The sequence below is a fragment of the Poecilia mexicana genome, unplaced genomic scaffold (assembly GCF_051168715.1).
Source record: "Poecilia mexicana isolate PSO_F unplaced genomic scaffold, ASM5116871v1 scaffold_7, whole genome shotgun sequence".
Classification (NCBI taxonomy): domain Eukaryota; kingdom Metazoa; phylum Chordata; class Actinopteri; order Cyprinodontiformes; family Poeciliidae; genus Poecilia; species Poecilia mexicana.
In genome coordinates, this window is record NW_028263376.1 from 30,134,640 (window position 1) to 30,154,104 (window position 19,465).

At 41.5% G+C, this 19,465-nt stretch overlaps 2 protein-coding genes and 1 long non-coding RNA gene across 3 annotated transcripts; all 3 read right to left on the reverse strand.

Moving 5' to 3' along the window:
* Positions 1–584: 584 nt before the first annotated feature.
* On the reverse strand, positions 585–2,458 carry LOC148158475 (uncharacterized). The gene is made up of 2 exons (XR_015763870.1): positions 775–2,458; positions 585–649 (listed from the first exon to the last, which is right to left on the reverse strand). It is a non-coding gene; the product is annotated as an uncharacterized LOC148158475 (long non-coding RNA).
* A 134-nt stretch (positions 2,459–2,592) lies between these two features.
* LOC148158476 (uncharacterized) lies at positions 2,593–8,314 on the reverse strand. Its single transcript, XM_088007551.1, has 3 exons — positions 8,073–8,314; positions 2,723–7,947; positions 2,593–2,606 (listed from the first exon to the last, which is right to left on the reverse strand). The coding sequence occupies exons 2-3, from the start codon at positions 7,188–7,190 to the stop codon at positions 2,593–2,595; spliced, it is 4,482 nt and encodes a 1,493-aa protein (XP_087863677.1). The 5' UTR covers positions 7,191–7,947; positions 8,073–8,314.
* Positions 8,315–11,666: 3,352 nt separating this feature from the next.
* Positions 11,667–12,472, reverse strand: LOC106915555 (transcription factor HES-2). Its single transcript, XM_014983217.2, has 3 exons — positions 12,383–12,472; positions 12,104–12,287; positions 11,667–11,998 (listed from the first exon to the last, which is right to left on the reverse strand). The coding sequence occupies exons 1-3, from the start codon at positions 12,470–12,472 to the stop codon at positions 11,667–11,669; spliced, it is 606 nt and encodes a 201-aa protein (XP_014838703.1).
* Between the last annotated feature and the right edge of the window lie 6,993 nt (positions 12,473–19,465).

Consider the following 19,465-nt stretch of genomic DNA (forward strand, 5'->3'; position numbering starts at 1 on the left):
AATACTTACAAACACTAATGTTTTCCAAGGTTCAAAGCGTTAAAAGTACATTCAAAGTGTTCACGAGCTGTTTCCTTTGTCCTAACTGCCTAAATCCATGTTGACTAGGTTACCGGAAAAGATAGTTTGCTGCCTAGAGCGCTCACTCGGTCATGTTTCTGCAAAATCAGTATGACATAAAGGTTGTTTGCTACACATGTTACACTGATAAAAAATGTCCAACCCCCCCAAAATATAACTCTTCTTTGCATGAATTTAGTAATACAACTTGATAATTATGAACTTATTTGCCAAGTTCTTCATGCAACTTATTTTCACTATAAAATAATTTACACTATTTGATCAAATGACAGTAGGCTGCACAGTGGTGCAGTTGGTAGCACTGTTGCCTTGCAGCAAGAAGGTAATGGGTTCAATTCTCAGCCTGTCTGCATGGAGTTTTCATGTTCTCCCAGTGCATGTGTGGGTTCTCTCCAGGTACTCAGGCTTCCTCCCACTGTATAAAAAAATGACTGTCAGGTTAATTAATTGGTATAGCTGCTCCCAACTTTTCTCACTGGTTGATGAAGATGCAACGCTCCGACTGATGGTTCCAAACGTTTATTAAAGGAATTTTCTGTCACATAAACGCCCAAGACCACCGTGAACACTGCAATAAAGTACACAGTGGCAAATATACATCAGTTAAACCGTCATGTTCTCTTATATAAATTGTTCGAATGAAACTTATTACACATATACAAACACAAGAATATTCCATTCAATTGTCCATACCGTATGCCCCTCCAACCAGAAGGTTAGGAGTTGCTAGAAGTCCATTTCTTCCAAATTTCAGTTCTTTGTCTTTCCTATTACCGCTTGCAAACCAACTGAGCATGAAACGAAACTTACAGCCCTTTATCGAAAGCATCACGTGACCAAGTGATGACGTAATTGCTGAAGTGGTCAGATAACGCTATTAACCAAACCAAACAATATTTCCTAAAATATACATAAAAATGCTTGACTGCGTTCGCTACACTGCCACCAAAATTACAAAAGGTTTACTTTCACCATATTCAAAGAAATAAAACATGTAATTTTCAATAACTTCAAATTTAACCTTTACCCAAAATTTCCATCAATAGATCTTACAATAGGTGACTGATTTTCATGTTAATGCTGAGCTATTTTGAATAATATTCAACTAACACAACTAATTTCTGCACTGGACGCTCAAGAAATGAAGGTTGTGTTAAGCGTTCACCCTTTGGTCCTAACTTATTTTGGCCTACTTGTATTTTCACCTTTCGTACGAGACCATCATCATCTTTCTGTGCCTCAACTACTCTAGCTAGTGGCCACTCATTTCTGGGAGTGTTTTCATCCTTAACGATAACTACATCTCCAACTTGCACGTTTCGTCTGGTTGCATGCCACTGCTGACGAAGGTTGATGTTGGTTAAGTATTCTCGGCGCCACCTGTTCCAGAACTGTTCTGAGAGATACTGTACTTTGCGCCATCTTTTTCTTGCATACAGATCTTCTTGAACGAACTTTCCTGGAGGTGGAAGGGGTATTGTAGACTTCATAGTAAGTAAGTGGTTGGGTGTCAAGGGTTCAGCACCTTTGGGATCAGTTAGGGTGTTTGTTGTCAGCGGGCGACTGTTGACTATGGACATGGCCTCATAGAAGAACGTTCTTAATGAGGAGTCATCCAGTCTTCCGTTAGCCTGAGCTAGGACAGAGCTCATCACACTCCTTGTCGTCCGAATCTGGCGCTCCCATATGCCTCCCATATGACTGGCTTCGGGAACATTCATAAGGAAGTCACATTCCTTTCTTGCGAGATAGGTCGCAATCCTTTCCTTGTCAAGTTCCATCAAGCACTTTCCCAACTCACTCTTTGCTCCTACAAAATTTGTACCTTGGTCAGATCTAATTTGTCTGACTGTTCCTCTTATTGCAATGAAACATCTTAATGCATTTAGAAATGCATCAGTTGTCAGGTCCTCGAGCATCTCGATATGAATGGCTCTAGAGCTTAGGCATGTTAACAACAGCCCATATCTCTTGTACTCTTTTCTACCTTGCTTCGTGTAAAAAGGACCAAAACAGTCGATGCCTGTATATGAGAAAGGAGGAGATGGCTCTATTCGATCAACAGGCAAGTCAGCCATACGCTGTTCTTCAGTTCGACCCCGCACCCTCCTACAGGTCACGCAACTCCTGATGTGCTTGGCCACAACTTTACTAGCACCCATAATCCAGTAGCCATTGGCTCTGAGATCGTTGAGTGTTTGCCCTCGGCCTTGATGCTGTGTTCTTTTATGGCAATGATCAAGTATCAGATGCGTTACGATGCCTTCTTTCGGGAGTATTACGGGATGTTTGAACTCTAGCGACGCTGATGACCTTCTTAACCTGCCACCAACTCTGAGCACTCTGTCCTCAAGAAACGGATCGAGTTCATACATTTTGTGAGTTCTCCTGAGTTTTTGCGATTGGCTGAGCAGCTTCAGCTCTTCTCCAAATGCTTCCTTTTGTGCTGCCTTGATCAGCACAAGAGCTGCTTTCTTTCGCTCCTCTACTGTAACAGGCCCAGATATGTCCCTATGAGCCAGCCTCTGAATGCGAGCAATGACGTTAAGGCAAGTGACCCAGTCTGAAAACCTTGCCAGCCTTATCAAAAGGTCATTTTCCTGCACAACATCCATTTTCAGGACTTTGACCTCTGGGTCACCTATGAGAAGCTCTGGGGTTGTTGGATTGGTCACAATTTCCTGTTCCCATAAGAACTTAGGTCCCTTTAGCCAATCTGATGCCATTAGATCTGCCACCTTGAGTCCTCTAGATGCATAATCTGCCGGGTTTTGACTTGTTTCAATGTAAAACCATCGATTGGGGTCAGTAGAGTCTATAATCTTCTGGATCCGGTTCGCAACAAAGACGTGAAAACGCCGGGCCTCATTCTTGATATACCCCAGTACCACTTGTGAATCCGTCCAAAAGTACTCAGCATCGATTTTCAAGTCAAGCTCTTCTCTGAGAACTTTACTTATGGCTGCAGAGATTGTGGCAGCGGTGAGTTCTAGACGTGGTATACTGACAATCTTCATGGGTGCTACCCTAGCCTTGGCCATAACTAAAGTGCAATGCACTTGTTCTTCAGCCACGATCCTGATATACGAGCACTGCCCATAGCCATCGTTACTGGCATCAGAAAAGTGATGCAGCTCTATCTTCTGGATCGTGCCAAGATTGTTGGGAACAAAGCACCTTGTTATTTGAATGGTTTGAAGATTGTTCAGATCATTGAGCCATGTCTCCCACTTCGGCCTTAACTCTGGTGGGACAAGCTCATCCCAACCTACACCTCGCTTGCACATTTCTTGCAAGATTCTTTTCCCAGTCAAGATGTAGGGGGCCAGAAATCCTAGCGGATCATATATGCTGGCGACTGTGGATAAGATGCCTCGTCGAGTGGCTGTTCTTTCTTGTTGGACCACATTGAATGAGAAGACATCCATTTCAATGTTCCACTTAACTCCTAGCACTCTCTGAGCTGGTAGCTCTGTGTAGTTTAAGTCCACGTCCTTGACTTGTGGAGCACGCTCACTCTCTGGAATGCTCTCCAAGACCACTTCGTTATTGCAAATAAACTTGTGCAGACGCAGCTGTCCCTTCTGACAGACTTCTCTTGCTTCATGGACAAGTTGCTTGGCCTTTTCCACGGTATCCAAACTGACAAGACCATCATCCACATAAAAGTTTCTACGGATGAAGCTTGCTGCCATGGGGTACTCATGCTCATATTTGGTGGCGAGGTATTTCATGCCGTAATTCGCACAACCTGGCGATGATGCCGCTCCAAATATGTGCACCCTCATGCGGTATTCCTTGGGCTCACTCGCTGTGTTCCCATTCTCCCACCACAGGAACCTCATGAAATCCCGATCTTCTTGAATGACATGAAAGCGGTGGAACATTTTCTCCACGTCGCAGTTGATTGCAATTGGATACTGTCGGAACCGACACAGCACTCCAGTCAAGGCGTTGGTTAAATCCGGTCCCGTGAGAAGGTGGTCATTCAACGAAGTGCCTTCATATTTGGCAGAGCAGTCGAAGACAACTCTGATCTTTTCTGGCTTTCGCGGGTGGTACACTCCATGGTGTGGTATGTACCAGGTGTTCCCATCCTTTGATGTTGCATGGACTTCCTCTGCATCACCATCTTTGAAAACATTGACCATGAACTGATCATAGTCCTCCTTGTATTTGGGATTTTTGTCCATTTTCCCTTTCAGATGTTTCAGCCTAACTGTGGCTAAATGCTTGTTGCTAGGGAGCTGGGGGCGCTCTCTGAAAGGCAGAGGCATCTCCAGATATCCATTGTCATTATGATGGATTCCCTCTTTCAGAATTTGTAGGAACTGAATATCTTCTTGGGAGATCGTTCCATCTGTAGGATTTGTATCCTGAAAATCTCTCTCAAGAGCCTTAATCGCACATGCGGGTGTAATAGGTGGAATTTCCTTTACAGAGATGCGATAGCAGAATCCTGCATTTATTCCTCCACCAGTATTAGGTGTTTTGGCACCAACCACGCTCCACCCGAGGTCTGTTTTCACTGCATATGGCTCATGCTCCGCTCCTGATACGACTTCTTTCGGTTTTAGAGCTCTGACGCAATCGTAGCCTATTAGCAGTCCAGCAGGACAGTCTAGCAGGTCTGGCATCTCATCAGCTATGTTAAGCAAGTGTGTCCATCCTTTGGCTGTTTTTCGAGTTGGAATGCTGGTCTTCTCCAACGGAATATCGTCTCGAGTGTAAGCTGGTGGTAGTTCAATGCATTCTTCGAAACTGTATCCTCTGACCTTTAACCCACAGGCTCTGTGACAATTCACTATTGACCTGTCAGTCATTGTTGACAACTTGAGCTTAATTGGCTCAGTGTGTGCTTCTAGTTTTTCACACACGTCTTCAGTGACAAATGTATTGCTACTTTGTGTATCTAACAGAGCATACACTAAGATCTCTGGGCTACTTTTGACAGTACTAGACAGCCACACTGGGACTATCATTGAAGTGCGGTCAGCATTCGCCATGTTCATACTACACGAAGCAGTAGCGTTACTGTCTCTCTGTTGGTTGGCTTCAGACTTCTCCACTTGAGCCGGTTCGTCATGAAGCGGAGTTGGATGGCCTTTTCTACAAACATTGCATGTAGCCTTTTTCCGACAATCTTTTGCAACATGGCCAACTCTCAAGCAGGCGAAGCACATTTTGTTGGTTTTCACAAACGCTTTCTTCTCTTCAAGAGTCAGAGCAGCAAACTTTTCACATTTGTAAATGAAGTGGTTTTCTTGACAGCATATGCATTTTATTTGCTTCTTTGTTTGAGCAGCAGATGAATTATCTGTTGAGCTTGCTGATTCACCTGAATCCTTAGCTGGAGGATCTTTCCCTTGAGCAACCTTTGTTGTTGTCACGAGGGTTCTGACTTTGATGCGTTTTACTTCTGTGCCTGGTTTCTCGTCTGTCTTCTTCAAAGCATGAAGCGAGGAAACCGGGTTGCAGGCAATGCGTGCCTCCTCGGCTAAGAAGTTTGAGAATGCTTCAAAACTTGGGTATGGCTTGCAGTCATCCAATTCCTTGGTGACGATTCGATTCCATCGAGTGGTTGTCCAGTCAGGAAGTTTCTGAAGCAGCTTTTGATTCTCCTCACAATCGTCTAGAACTTTAAGACCTGATATATGAGGCATTGCATTTTTGCATGAAACAAGAAAATCACTGAACTCTCTTAGTTTTAGTGGCTCTTTTGGTCCTATCTTGGGCCAGCTACTAAGTTTACTCCTAAAGGCTCTTTGCACTATGAATGGGTGCCCATAGCGCTTGTTCAGTGCATCCCAGGCTTGCGTATATGCTTCATTATCACTTCGGTAAAAAGTTCCTTCCAGCACAGACAGCGCATCTCCACTTATATATTTTCTGAGATAAAACAGTCTATGTGCTGGGCTTGTACAGGTAGTCTCTATCAAGGCTTTAAAGCTAGTACGCCATTCAGTGAATTTCAGAGGATCGCCAGTAAAAACGGATGGCTCCGGTGCCGGAAGTCTTGTTAACATCAGAGATTCTTTGAAGGCTTGCACTAGTGTCGCATCATTCAGCTTTTGCTCTGATTGTTTTTCAGAACGAGGAGAGACTGGTGTTTCATGGACAATCTGAGCACATGGCACTGGGTTATGTTGAGTTTGGAACTGCCCTGGAGACAGAGTTATACTTTTCCTTTCTCCTTGGAGCTGACTTGGAGGCAGAGTTATTTCTTGCTTTTCTCCTGTTTCTCCGTTCATTTTCATTTCCTCCTCCTCATACACATCATATTCAGCTTGCATAGCTTCCAGATCCCTTTGGTTTTCCAGCATTTTCAACTTCTCTTGCTGAGCAAACACTTCCTTTCTTTGTGCAGCTATTTCACTCTCTCTGTTTATTTCAGCACGTTTGGATGCTAAACGTGCAGCTACTTCTGTTTTTTTAATTGACATTTGACTTCCTGCTACGCTACCTGCGCCAGCTCTCGATACAGTAGACCCATATACTGATTTGGCATCGTCTCTCTGAAGTAATTTAACGAGTGATTTCTTCACTGCGGCAGCATCGAACTCTTTGCCTATTTCTGAGCAACGTATTTTCAACAGAGCAACTACTTCCTTAGTTACTGAGGTGCAGCTATCCATTCGCCGTCTTATGTCTTGGCTTGGTGTGGTCAATGCACGTAAGCTGTCATACTCCTGCTTTAGGTGTGACTCATATCTTTCTAAAGTAGCTGTCATACTTTCAAGACTCTCTTTGTCACATTCTTTTTTGAGTTGGCTCCTAATGTACTGAACCTCACCTTTGAAGCTGACATAAGTTAACATAAACTTTCTTTCCTTTTTTGCACTCTCTTCTTTTGCATAGTTAAGCCATTTTTCGCTTGGTCTACGCTCTCTTTCTGATCGCCTAAGTTGTTCAGATTCAGAAATTGGTTCCTGACTCTCTACGCTATGTGCTTGCAGACTGTTATCAATTTCAGCAATGCGTTCTGTCATTTGGTCTCTTAATGTTGCATCTGTTTCAGTTTCTAACTTGGTTTGTAAGTCTATTTTTTCTTCTTCAAGAGCCTGAATTACTCCCTCAAGTACAAGAGCACTCTCTTCACTTTGATCCATTTTCTGAATTATTAATAATAAAAATCTTAAGCAAAACCTTAAGCTAAACTTGCTCTATAAGTAATCCTCAGTATTAATTTCAAATATCAAGCATACACATATAGAACCAAACAGGAAATCCAAAGTAGGAATATCTAGTTCCTTAATAACACAGGCCAGAAATATTCACACAAAATATGCACACAATGGCCTTTCACACTTAATTTCAAATATTTACAAGTGATACTGTTTCTTATCAACTAAAACCTGAAAGCCAAAGGCTTGGTGATACCACTCACGACCACGGCGCGCTGTTGCTCTTGTGATTACTTGTGGAAACGGCGCAGTCTCAATCCTTGCCCTGATTGCAAGCCGCCGCCATATTTTGCAAGTCACTGCAATCGCAACGATCCGAGCAGATTGCAAGGTTGAAAGACGAGCGGTAGTTTTCTTCAAGCTGCAGGCGAGTTGTAGTCTTCAAGCTGCAACGGTCCTTTTTCCCTCTCCCCCATCCATCTCAGCATGGCTGGCGAGAAGTTCACAGCTTGCTTTCACCGTGCGGTCTCCCTCGTTGTTCTCTGGCTTCGAGCTGAGCTGCATACGGTGCACGTGTTCTCTTCATACGGTTAACGTGTTCACTTCATACGGTTAACGTGTTCACTATAGCTGCTCCCAACTTTTCTCACTGGTTGATGAAGATGCAACGCTCCGACTGATGGTTCCAAACGTTTATTAAAGGAATTTTCTGTCACATAAACGCCCAAGACCACCGTGAACACTGCAATAAAGTACACAGTGGCAAATATACATCAGTTAAACCGTCATGTTCTCTTATATAAATTGTTCGAATGAAACTTATTACACATATACAAACACAAGAATATTCCATTCAATTGTCCATACCGTATGCCCCTCCAACCAGAAGGTTAGGAGTTGCTAGAAGTCCATTTCTTCCAAATTTCAGTTCTTTGTCTTTCCTATTACCGCTTGCAAACCAACTGAGCATGAAACGAAACTTACAGCCCTTTATCGAAAGCATCACGTGACCAAGTGATGACGTAATTGCTGAAGTGGTCAGATAACGCTATTAACCAAACCAAACAATATTTCCTAAAATATACATAAAAATGCTTGACTGCGTTCGCTACAATTGGTCTCTCTAAATTCTCCCTGTGTGTGTGTGTGTGTGTGTGCATGGTTTTTGTCCTGTCTGTCTCTGTGTTGCCCTGTGACAAACTGGCGACCTGTCCAGGGTGTACCCTGCCTCTCGCCCGGAACGTTAGCTGTAGATGGGTACCAGCGACCCTTTCGACCCCACTAAGGGAAAGGGTGTTAGAAAATGGATGATCAAATGACATCACAAGAGCTTTTCCAGCTATTGGTTAAAGTAGGAGCTGAAACAAAAACTGCTGGCAATACATCTGATAACACACCTTTGTCTCTAAGTAAAGAGACAAAGGTTTGATGTGTCGTTCCATGTTAGGTAGGCTTTTCAGACCCACCCAATGATCTCCAAGGTTGCGTCCTCAACACACTCTAGTGTTCTTGTTCACCCAAGATTGCCTCCAAACCACAGTTCAAACACACAAAACAATCTTGAATTCATAGATAACACAACCATTGAGGGCCTGAACTCATGAACAGTGATACACCAGAGAGGGAAACCCCAAGCTCGTAGTAAAGGAAGATTCTGGAGCAACACCAAAACTGCTCCAAAGCTCCCATTAACTCCTCCACTAGACCCTGTCTAGTGTGGCTGGATTAGTTTGGGATAATTTTCATTCAACCACAATGTTTGTTTCTGATAAGAAAACAAACACTTGAATGATAACAAAAGTAATGTAAAGAGAATGTCATTTGTATATGTTTATATATTCATTGAAATTGTCTTAAAATTCTTCATTTTGACAATTGTCTTTCAATAAGCTGTGAAAAATTCTTGATTGCCAGCAGCACAGCTCATTGAACGTTTACACTGGTATTCCGAGGACTTTGGTAAAGAATTCCAGGTCTTTGAGGTTCAATGGTCTCCATGCCATCACCCTAATCTTTAGCTCCTCCAGATTCAAGCTGGGACACTGGTTGGACCATTCCACAACAGAAACCAGAAATGTTTTACCTTGTTTTGTTCAATCTGTTGAAGTAAGTCATTTTTCTTGTTAAAAAAAAAATGGCTCAGTACGAAGATTCACGCAGTCTGAATCTGGAAAAAAAATAAAACTTTTTAAATCCTCTGTCGAGAAGTTGTTATTTTTATGTTTAAAAAGCTTGGAAATCAAAGGATTGTGCAGTGGATCTTCTCAAAGGGAGGTTTATAATTATCAAAATCTTTCTCAGACCATTTCTCATTTTATTACAGGGCTGTGGAAGCATAGGCTGTAAAAAAGGACACAATTGGTCGAGTGATATATTGTCCAGATAAGGCCTCCTCAGGTGTTAACATTGGTCATATAACCATTGTAGGTTTTGTTGAATGCTTAGGGTTGTTGTCTTGCTGGAGGCTGAACCTCCAGCAAGACAACCTCCAGCCCAGACTCAAGCCTTTTGCAGCCTCTAACAGGTTTTCTGCAGGCTTGCAGATTTATTGCCATCCACCTTACCAGAAACGGAACAGCTTCCCTGTCCCTCCTGAAGAAAAGACTAGACATAGCATGACACTTTCCCTATCATTTCTTACAGAGGGGACGGTGTTTTCAGAGTGACATGCAGAGTTATACCACGAGGTTTGCACAAGGTCTATTAAGGTCTACCAGAGCATCTCCATTCAGCTGTGTGATCAATGTGGCTTGTTGGAACATTTAAGCATAAACATTGCGTATGGATTTCTTTCAACAATGCCTTTGCCAAAGAACAGGTTTATGAGCACAACTAGGCTGCCTTTTAGACAGATTTTCCAATGTCAATTTAAACTGTGAATTTGTGCAGCTCTTCCAGAGTTACTTTAGATCTTTTGACTGATTATCCAATGAATGTTCTTCTTCTATTGGGTCATATTCTTCATCTGCAGATGATGGATTGAACAGGCGTTCAAAGCCTGGCACCTTGTTTGTAAAGGAGACTAAATACAAATCCGAGTGTAGCAGCAGAGTGCAGAGGACCTTATGATGGGTTGTGGAAATTGATGTCAGAGAAAGGACAAATAATGTTTTACCAAGGTTACATGTAACCATCCTGGTTCTCTGTGTTTGGCATGAACAAGTTTTAAACCATTCTCACAAGATGGGGAGTAGCCTGCTTAGTTCAGGGTTTGAAAGTTTAAAGCTTACTACTGCAACATTTTCATTTTTCATTTGTGAGGAAAAAAATATTAACATTAATTTCCTAATACCAACCCAATAAAATACTAATTAATAGCAATAACATTTATTTCAGCTTGTTGTCATGTGACAAAATGTGATTAAAAAAAACAAACATGATTTTTGGTTTGTTTGTTTTTCTATGTTAAAAATGTGGTAATGAATTTACAGTGTTCCCATCTTTAGTGAAATTAAAGACACACAGTATACATTACTCTTAGCAAATGATTTTTGCAGTGCACGTCTTAATTTAGGCCTTATATGAAAATAAATGGTTCATATTCAATATAATATTGGCTGAGTTGTTTTCTGAACTTAACTCGTGTCAAACAAAAACCATGACATCTCCTCTTACTTGCGGAGAGGTCTCTGACATTTATATTTGGCTTTAAAGCTGGTATTAATTTTAATGAAGAGCTACTAAAACAAAGAGGACAGAGAAGCATAATGGCTGCTTGTGTTTCCTAAGTTGGAATCGCTCCCGTTCTCAGGGTGGCTCCCTTCACACGCATCTTCCCACAGTTTTGGCGGTAACCAGAGAGGCGCCTATTCCATCACCAACAATAGGCCAGCTGCTCTTCGGCACCAGCTTGCTCTTTCTGACCTCTGGTTTTCTCCGATTGCGCGCCTTTTCCCTTCCTCTCCCCCCACCCATGCCCTCCTCTTAAATCTTCTCATTAAGGTCAATGACACGTCTGAGCCACTGCAGCAAAAACCCAGGACAGTCGTTTGTGTTTAGCGTACGTTTATTTCAAATCTTACAGGAAAAAAAAAAACATCGCATGTCAGGAAACAAGTGCTTTTATGTCACAAATGGAAAATGAATACTTATATTGAACACATAGTGTTTACAGACTGTTCTGTTGCACAGACCAAAATATATTTAAGTCCACAGTGCAACCCTCCAAAATAAATAACCCCCGGGGTTTTACCAATGTGTTGTCTACAGCCCGTCTCTTTTGAAACCCCAAAAGAGGATTGCTTTCTAAAACGTTCATAGACTTCAGTTTGTTTGTGATCTGTACTTCATGCCTTCAGGCAGTCAACGGCGTCACGAGTCAAACGCAAAATTAGCGCATTATATATAAATATACAGCAGTTCCATCGATTATTCAGTGCTAGAACGACGGAATGCGTACAATAAACATAAGAACAGGCAAAATAATAATAAGACAAAGATGGGATAAACGTCCGATAGATTCTACCAAGGCCTCCACATGGCAGCGCTGACCGGCTGCTGGAGGGCCTGCGCTCGGATGGGGGCCCCGGCTCCCAGGTCGCTGCGGGACCTGCTCTCAAGTCTGGAGCTGAAGCTGGACTTGAGGCTCAAGAGTCTGTGTTGGATCTGAGGGAGAGTCCTGGAGCTCTGGGCGCAGCAGTTCAGGCAGGTCGGTGTGACTGTGCTGGACATGGTCTGCTGGATGAAGTCGTTGACGCGCCGGCACGCGTCCTGGTCCAGGCTGGTTTTGGGCAGCAGAGCGGAGACCCGCTGGAGACAGGCTTTGTAGCCCTCTCTGTAACTGTCTGCAGAGTCTGGAGGGAGGAGATTGGAGATGTGATTAGTGGACCGATTTCAAAATGAAGAATATTAGGGGGCAGTCAGTGGAATAGAGCCTCTTAGTGGGTTATGGCGCTCACCTTTGACCGGGGAGGAAGGAAGATCTCTGAGGAAGCGCACGGTCATCTCCAGAATATCAGCCTTCTCAAGCTTGGAGTAACGCGCGTTGTCTTTGCCAACAAGAGGCAAAATCAGACCCTTCAAGTGACTGAGACTGTCATTGATGCGAGCGCGTCTTCTCTTCTCCAGCAAGGGCTTCAAAGTCTGGAAGGAATAACAGTGATTGTAAATCTTCGCTGCTCTTTGGTTCATTTCATTTTAGAGTGCTCACTGCTTGTTCAGAACTCTCGTTTGCTTACCTTTCTGAGTTCGTGGGCTTGTTTTCTCTGGGCCACAGTGGAGCGCGCAGGAAGAGGCTGGCCAGCCTCAGCGGAGATGCTCGGACTCATTTCGTTCGCTTGTTGCAGTTGTGCTTGTTTGTACTTTCTCCTGGAGGAGCTGAGCTCGAGTGTGGCAGAGCGCCGGAGAGCCTCCTACTTATCTGGCTCCGGGGCGTCAGAGGGGAGGGAACGCAAGCTATTGAGCTTGAGGGGTGGGAGTGTTTTTTGAGGGGCGGGGAGAGTCCATGCCTTTGGGGGAAATGAGCAGAGTTGCTGTCTGACCATCTGGTCCCTCTTGGGGACCCGCGTTTTGTACACTGGTATGCAGAGTTTCGTGACCATGTTTCGCTCTCTTGTTTTGTTTTTTTCCCCTTTTGTGTGTGTGTGTGTGTGTGTGTGTGTGTGTGTGTGTGTGTGTGTGTGTGTGTGTGTGTGTGTGTGTGTGTGTGTGTGTGTGTGTGTGTGTGTGTGTGTGTGTGTTTGTTTTAATTCAAAACTTTATCGTCCGACCTAGATCAAATTGCACATGAGTCCTGTAACTGAAATCCTTCTGGAAATTTCAAGGCCCCACAACTCCGTTTATTAATTTGTTTAGAAAATCTGCTTTCTTTCCCACGTCTTTTGTTAGTAAAATTGGGACTTAAGTAACAATTATCTATAAAGAGTTCTGCTTAGGCTGATATTTCATTCTACCTTGTAGTTCATGCATGAACCAAACTGTGTCCTTTTGAAAGAAGAAAGCTTGTTGGATGTTTGTCATTAAAAAGTTAGATTAGAATGATAAAAACGTGAATGACCTTGAGATTCATGTGTTTATAGAGTCAAATTACGTTCTGCCACAACAAAACACGCAATGCCAAATATGAATCTAAAGTGACGAGATTAATCTATTCAACAACAACAACAACAAAAAAAGGAACCAGATACCCAAGCCACGCCATGTATGGATTAACATCTGCTTATGGGCCCCCAGAAGAGCCTGATCCGTCATCAACAGGATGGAGTTAAAACGAACAGAGATTTGCACTTTCACGGATGTGTATTTTGAAAAGGAGACGATATATAAAATATAAAACCTACATATTTATGTAAAGAAAAACTGCACCAATAACACAAAAGTGAGTATTTAAATCTGAGACTTACAAAGCATCTCATCATAATTATGTTCCTTAAGATCTATAAACGCGCAATCAGAGCTCAAATCCTCAATAAAATTCTCAATATTTCAGACGACACAACCTTTTTTTCTAAAAGATTTAATGAGTTGAACTTAATCTTTGATTTTTGGTGACGCAGACTCGGAGCTGACGGTGGGATTCACGCGTTCGGCACGCGCCACAATGGGCGCAACAAATGGGAACCTTCTCCTCATCACATCCCCCACCCTCCCAAACCACAGACCCTCTCTCTCCCTCCTCCCCATGTCTGCCTCCGCTCCACCGCTCCCCTGATGCATGTTCCCACCGTCAGCATCTAGGCTCCGGCTTCGTGCGCCACAGCAACAAATGCGCTATTGTGCCTCGATTACTTTAGTAACTAAAGTAAAAAAAGAAAATATATATACATATCTCTAAGGTCATATATTTAGAAGAAACCGCTATCTTGCGTCTGCAGCTACGTTTTCACAAAATCAAAAAAGAAGTCTTCATAATTTTATGAGAAATCAAATGTTCAAATGGAGCAAATTCAATTTTTACGCGCAACATTCGCTGACTAAATTAAACCAAACGCTTTATGAAACCATGCTTGGCAAATACGTGTCCATAAGCGGTTCGACATCAAATCGTTGTTCAACTCAAAAATGTCACTATCGAGGTAAAGATGATGCTGGTCTTTGTCACGCCCTTACAGATAGGGGGTTTTGCACGCGCCCTGCCCCATGGGGCCCCCAAATAACTGCCATCTTCTCCTGCTTGGGAACTGGTCCTTTCAAATAAGACCAAAAAAAAAAAAAAAAAAAAACCCGTGGAAGAGGGGCATCGGTTGGAACCTTTTTTGTCTTGGTTTCAGCGTCGGTATCCATCTGCGCAAGCCTGGAGCGAAATGATCCTTTGTTGAAGTTTGGACAGAAAACATTTGGAATCAGTTAATCGGGAAATATGGAGAGAGAGAGAGATATCTAGAATTTCTTTTAGAATTAATTTAATCCAATGTGTATTTTACTTTTAGCTTTTAATCAGGAAAATAAGGAGCTCAAAAACACTGTTAGTCAGACTTTATTATCACAAATGAAACATTAATTATTACATTAATTATTAGGCCTACTTCATTTTCAGGGTTGGACCAATGGATCAAAAAATGTTAAAAGAAACACTAGTTCTCGGTAACAGAACATTCAAAGTTCTGCTCTTCAAATTTGGTACATTTAGATTGTTCGGCACGAGCCGCAGCGCCCTACAGCTTCTCTGAGGCGTGACGACCACAAGCGTCTGTGGGCTCCGTGATGATGCGGACGGTCTCCCAGCAGAGCCACGCAGAGGCTTCCAGACTTTTGGTTTTGAACTTTGAACCTGTAAAACGTCTGGCTTCCCACGCCAAAATCAACGCCTCCACCACCATCCACATGGCACTGAAGCGTCTGGGAAACATTTAAATCTGAATTTAGCTCAGGACTGAAAAGTTGGATAAGGGATGGAAAGTAACTTCCAGTGTGTACTTGCTGGAAAAAAAGAGTAAGAAGGACTGCCACAGTTATGATGATGGAATGAGATAAGATAATGGAAATAATGACATGTAATATATATAAAGGAGTATGTGAGTAATATAATGGAGTCTGCAAAAGGTTACAAATAAATGTGAAGTTTGATAGAATGTCGATAGAATTAACAGCCTTATTTTTGCCTCAAAAGATACTCAAGGAAAAACAACCAGGAGGTGATTTTTGTCAATATGAATTTATTGACAAAAATCACGAACAACTGTTTAAAGTATTTTAGATGATAGTCAAATTATGAGTCTGTGCTCTGTCAAACATACAGCTTACCTATTTTCACATTTTGTCATGTGGCAGCCACAAATTACAGTGTATTTTTTGTGTGTGTTACCATCAGAAAATACATAATTAAAGTAAAGTTGAAGGAAAATGATACATGTTTCTTAACTTGTTTAAGAAAAAAACTCTGAGAAGAGTGGAGTACATTTGCATTCGGAAACGATAAATGGGACTGGACTAAAATTTGATAAGAGGAACTTCAACATGGAGAGTATTTTCTCCAATATTTTTGTTTCTTTTGTTTTGGTGACCATCTTCTGCGGTGTTACAATTTTAAAGTCTGGCTACAGATTCTCAATTGCATTTAAGTGTGAGCTTTGACTAGGCCATTGAAGTCTATTGCAGCTTCCCTGTTCTTGCTAAGAAAACAAACCCCTCAGCATTATTCTGCCACTATGGTTATTTTGGAGGTACTGTTGTTAGTGTAAGGTTGTTTCACGTTCTCTCCTTCACAATTGCCATTGTGGACGTTGGACAAAAAAAAAAAGTCAATTTTAGCATCATCCTCCCAGATCAACATCTTCCACTGACATATGGGCCAGTTCTTGAAAGCCTCGGTTCTACATTTTTTTCAGTTGTGTATTCAATACCCCTTAATTAAATGCTAACATTTAATTAATCATTGTTAAATTAACATTTAACAATGATTTCCTTCACAAAGCCCAGATTTGTGGGACCCTGCAGCTCCTCCAGAGGTCCACAGAAATCCATTGAGATCTATTGGTCTCTTGGTTGTCAGCTCATGTGGCGACAGAAGATATATGAACATGTGTATCTTTCCTTTGTGACTTTTTTTTTCATTTCAGGCGATGAACTGAACATCGTTTGAGATCTTCAAACCTTGAGACACTGTTTTATAAACTAATCCTGTGTCAAACGTCTTTCACACTATAACCCTGGAATGACCACTGTGTCCTTGGTGTTCTTCAGGATGTTCTTTTCACTAGTTTTCTTTAAAAACAAAAAAAGATAGCCTTTAGCTTCAATAGTAACAAAGAGCGAAAAATAAAAGAGCGTGGGAGTTGTTTAACTGTGTCATGTGAGCTAAAGTAAAAGGCATTATCAGGTACAAGCATTTTTGGAAAGGGTTGTAAATTAAATAGATTATCATATCGATTGAAATGATTCTGCACATTAGGGTTTTGCTTTTTTAGACCAGTGATGAGATTATCTTAATCTTCGTGTGATGCAAACCAAATATGTCCGAAAACTTGTTCTTGGGCTTCAGACGCCTGAACAGGCGTCTATTTTATGAGTCTGTTAAATGTCTGTTTTGTTTTTAAAAATTTTTTTATGTACAGCATTAAGGAAAATTGTTTTAAATGTGCTTTATAAATTTGGATTTTAAAATAGATGGATGTAGTTGCTATTTATAGTAAAATGTCGGAAAAATAAATCTGATGATAGTGCGTCCAGTAATTTGGAGTTATTCCAGACCTATCTCATATAAATAAAGATCTATGAATTGCGTACAATGAACGTACGTATATTTAAAAACTTTTCGCCGGTAGCAGGTTATGTTTTTATGACCAAATTCTGTCACACAAGCATTCATATAGGAGAATATTTCCTTATCCAATTTACACACAAAGCGAAAAAATACAGGGTGGAGTTTATTTGGAACATTTGCGTCCAAACTAATTTCCTGACGCTTTGTCACCCATTGTACCTTTTGTCCTTGTTCCAATTTCAAAAGATGAAGCCGTCTGCAGCGCAAAGCGTCTTCCTTGAGCGTCGTTTCCATGTGTACAAGCGAATAACTTTTTTTTTTTGCGCAGTATTCGATGGCTCAGACAGGATTTGTATGGCCAACGAAGCCTCGCCAAGCCAAAAGCCAAGCTCCAAGCTTACATCTGGTCACGCACATGTATGTCTTTTTGTTTTTCTCTTCAAAGTCTACGAAGGTAAACTCACAGCGTCGCATGGGCCTCTCTACCAATAGCTGCTGTTTCCATCAGCAGCTATTGGTGTATGGAGCGCGCCTCAGAGCGCGCTCCATACACCATCAGTCACTCCTCTGATGCTGTTACGCGCAATGTGCGCGAAAACGGTGCTCCAAATCTGAAATTCTAGATTGTGCTTCTTTATGTTTTTGTTAAATTATGCCTAATATTAGGGGTAAGAGCAGTCCGGTGCGGAGAAGAACGGTTTCTTGGAGGGTTTCAACATTAAAGTACTAATTGAGGGGAAATATGAGGGACACGAGGACAGCACGAGTCAGGGTGAACAAAGGCAGCAGATGGCTTTTTCCTCTCCGCTACATTATGTTTTTTTTAAGTCACAGAGACAGAGACTGTTAAGAGCTGTCCGAGGGGAAATCAACGGGAGCATGCGTTAAAAAAAAGAAAAGCGACGTAATAAAAATAAAAATACGGGTATTTTTGAAATCTTAAACCTTTAGATGAGAACCACTAAAATGAAAGCAACATTGTTAATTTCACTTCAATGTGTAAAATTCAATTATGTAACATTAAGAGTTCTACAATTTTGTGTTATGATCGTTATCATAGCTGAAGCACAATGGATACACAGCCACCCGCCAGATTTGAAACAAACAGCAAAAGAAAAATGACACAGTTTATTTATTTTAATTTTCCAATAAAACAATAAACTTGATTATGTGTTTCTGCGTAAAGGCTCAGCCCAGCAGTGGGCGTGGCTTGCAACGGAGTCTCCGCCCACAACCAGCAGCGTCCCTGTCACTGAGTCCCAAAAACTCGTGGTGTGCGAAGGGTGCTGAATGCAACTGCGACCTGCAGGACATGGACAGCTGAGCAGCGCCGGCGCCACGTCTGGTATGTGTTTTTATATGTGTGTCGCTTTAATGCAGTATTCCATTTAATCGCGTGCAAACTTTGTGTCATCACATTGCTGTTGATTTGATTTGTCATTATTCTGCATAATTAAAACATATACACTCACTACTGTTGTGTAATACAATGTAATTTAAGTTTTGGAGAATGTCTTGTTTTTTGAATACTGATGTTGGGTTTTTTTATACTAACATCGATCATGACATGTTGAACAACACATGTAAGCTGCAACCTGCCCACTTAATTTTACATGCAAATGTTAGCACAATAATTGAATCTCTGATTCTGATTAAACAACTATTTCACTTCTTTACTTATTACAGAGACTCTTGTCTCGGGGGTTTTCAATGATTATTTGCTGTATTTCCATATTTTCCGACATTTACAAATGTACACGTTTTTTCTGATGTTAACAAATCGGCTCGGTGTTGCTTCTAATTTTAACTGTTGTCGTTGGCTTATAATAACCACTTGCCCCTGTTTCTGTCAGCCCGCTCTTAATGAGTCTGTCTGGGTGTGAGAAAGTCTGACCATAGTTATTCTCACTGCAGCTCACGGATGACCGAGTCGCTGTCTGAGAAGCATCGTTTCTGAAGGGTGAGTTCAAGGACACAAAAGAGGTCTCTGTGTTAGACATAAAAATGTCCTGAGATCTATAAAAAAGTTTGCTCAATACTGCAGATATTAACTCACTGGGATCTGCAACGAAATATCACATTTTTACTTATTAAGTTTATTACAACATGTTTGTGAACGTTTAAGAAAAGAAAACAACTGTTTAATTGATATCAAAAACTTACGGCATAGCTGTTACAATAAATTTTTATTAATTTCATTTAAAAAAAAGCAACTAAGGTCAGATGTGACTGAGTTTTGAGTGTGTATGAAAACTCATAAATTTAGTTCAATTTGGCTCCAATTGAACAAATGTCCTTATGACGCTTATAAGACAAACATCTCCAAAACATGTTAAATAATCAGAAATGTGTAACGAAAACAAACTGTTATATAAGCACAGTCCAAGGAAGGAAGGAAGGAAGGAAGGAAAGAAGGAAGGAAGGAAGGATCTTGAAATTTATGTATGAATAAAGAATATTTATCTTTTGTGTGTTTCTTTTTTTCTGCTCAATAAAACTTGTCTTGTGTGGCGTGCTTTCTTTTTTGGTGCAATACATGGGATTTATGTTGTGATGGAGTGTTTATTAGAATAAATGGACGGAAACTAAAAGCTGTTAATTTTCGCCTGCGAGAATCCAA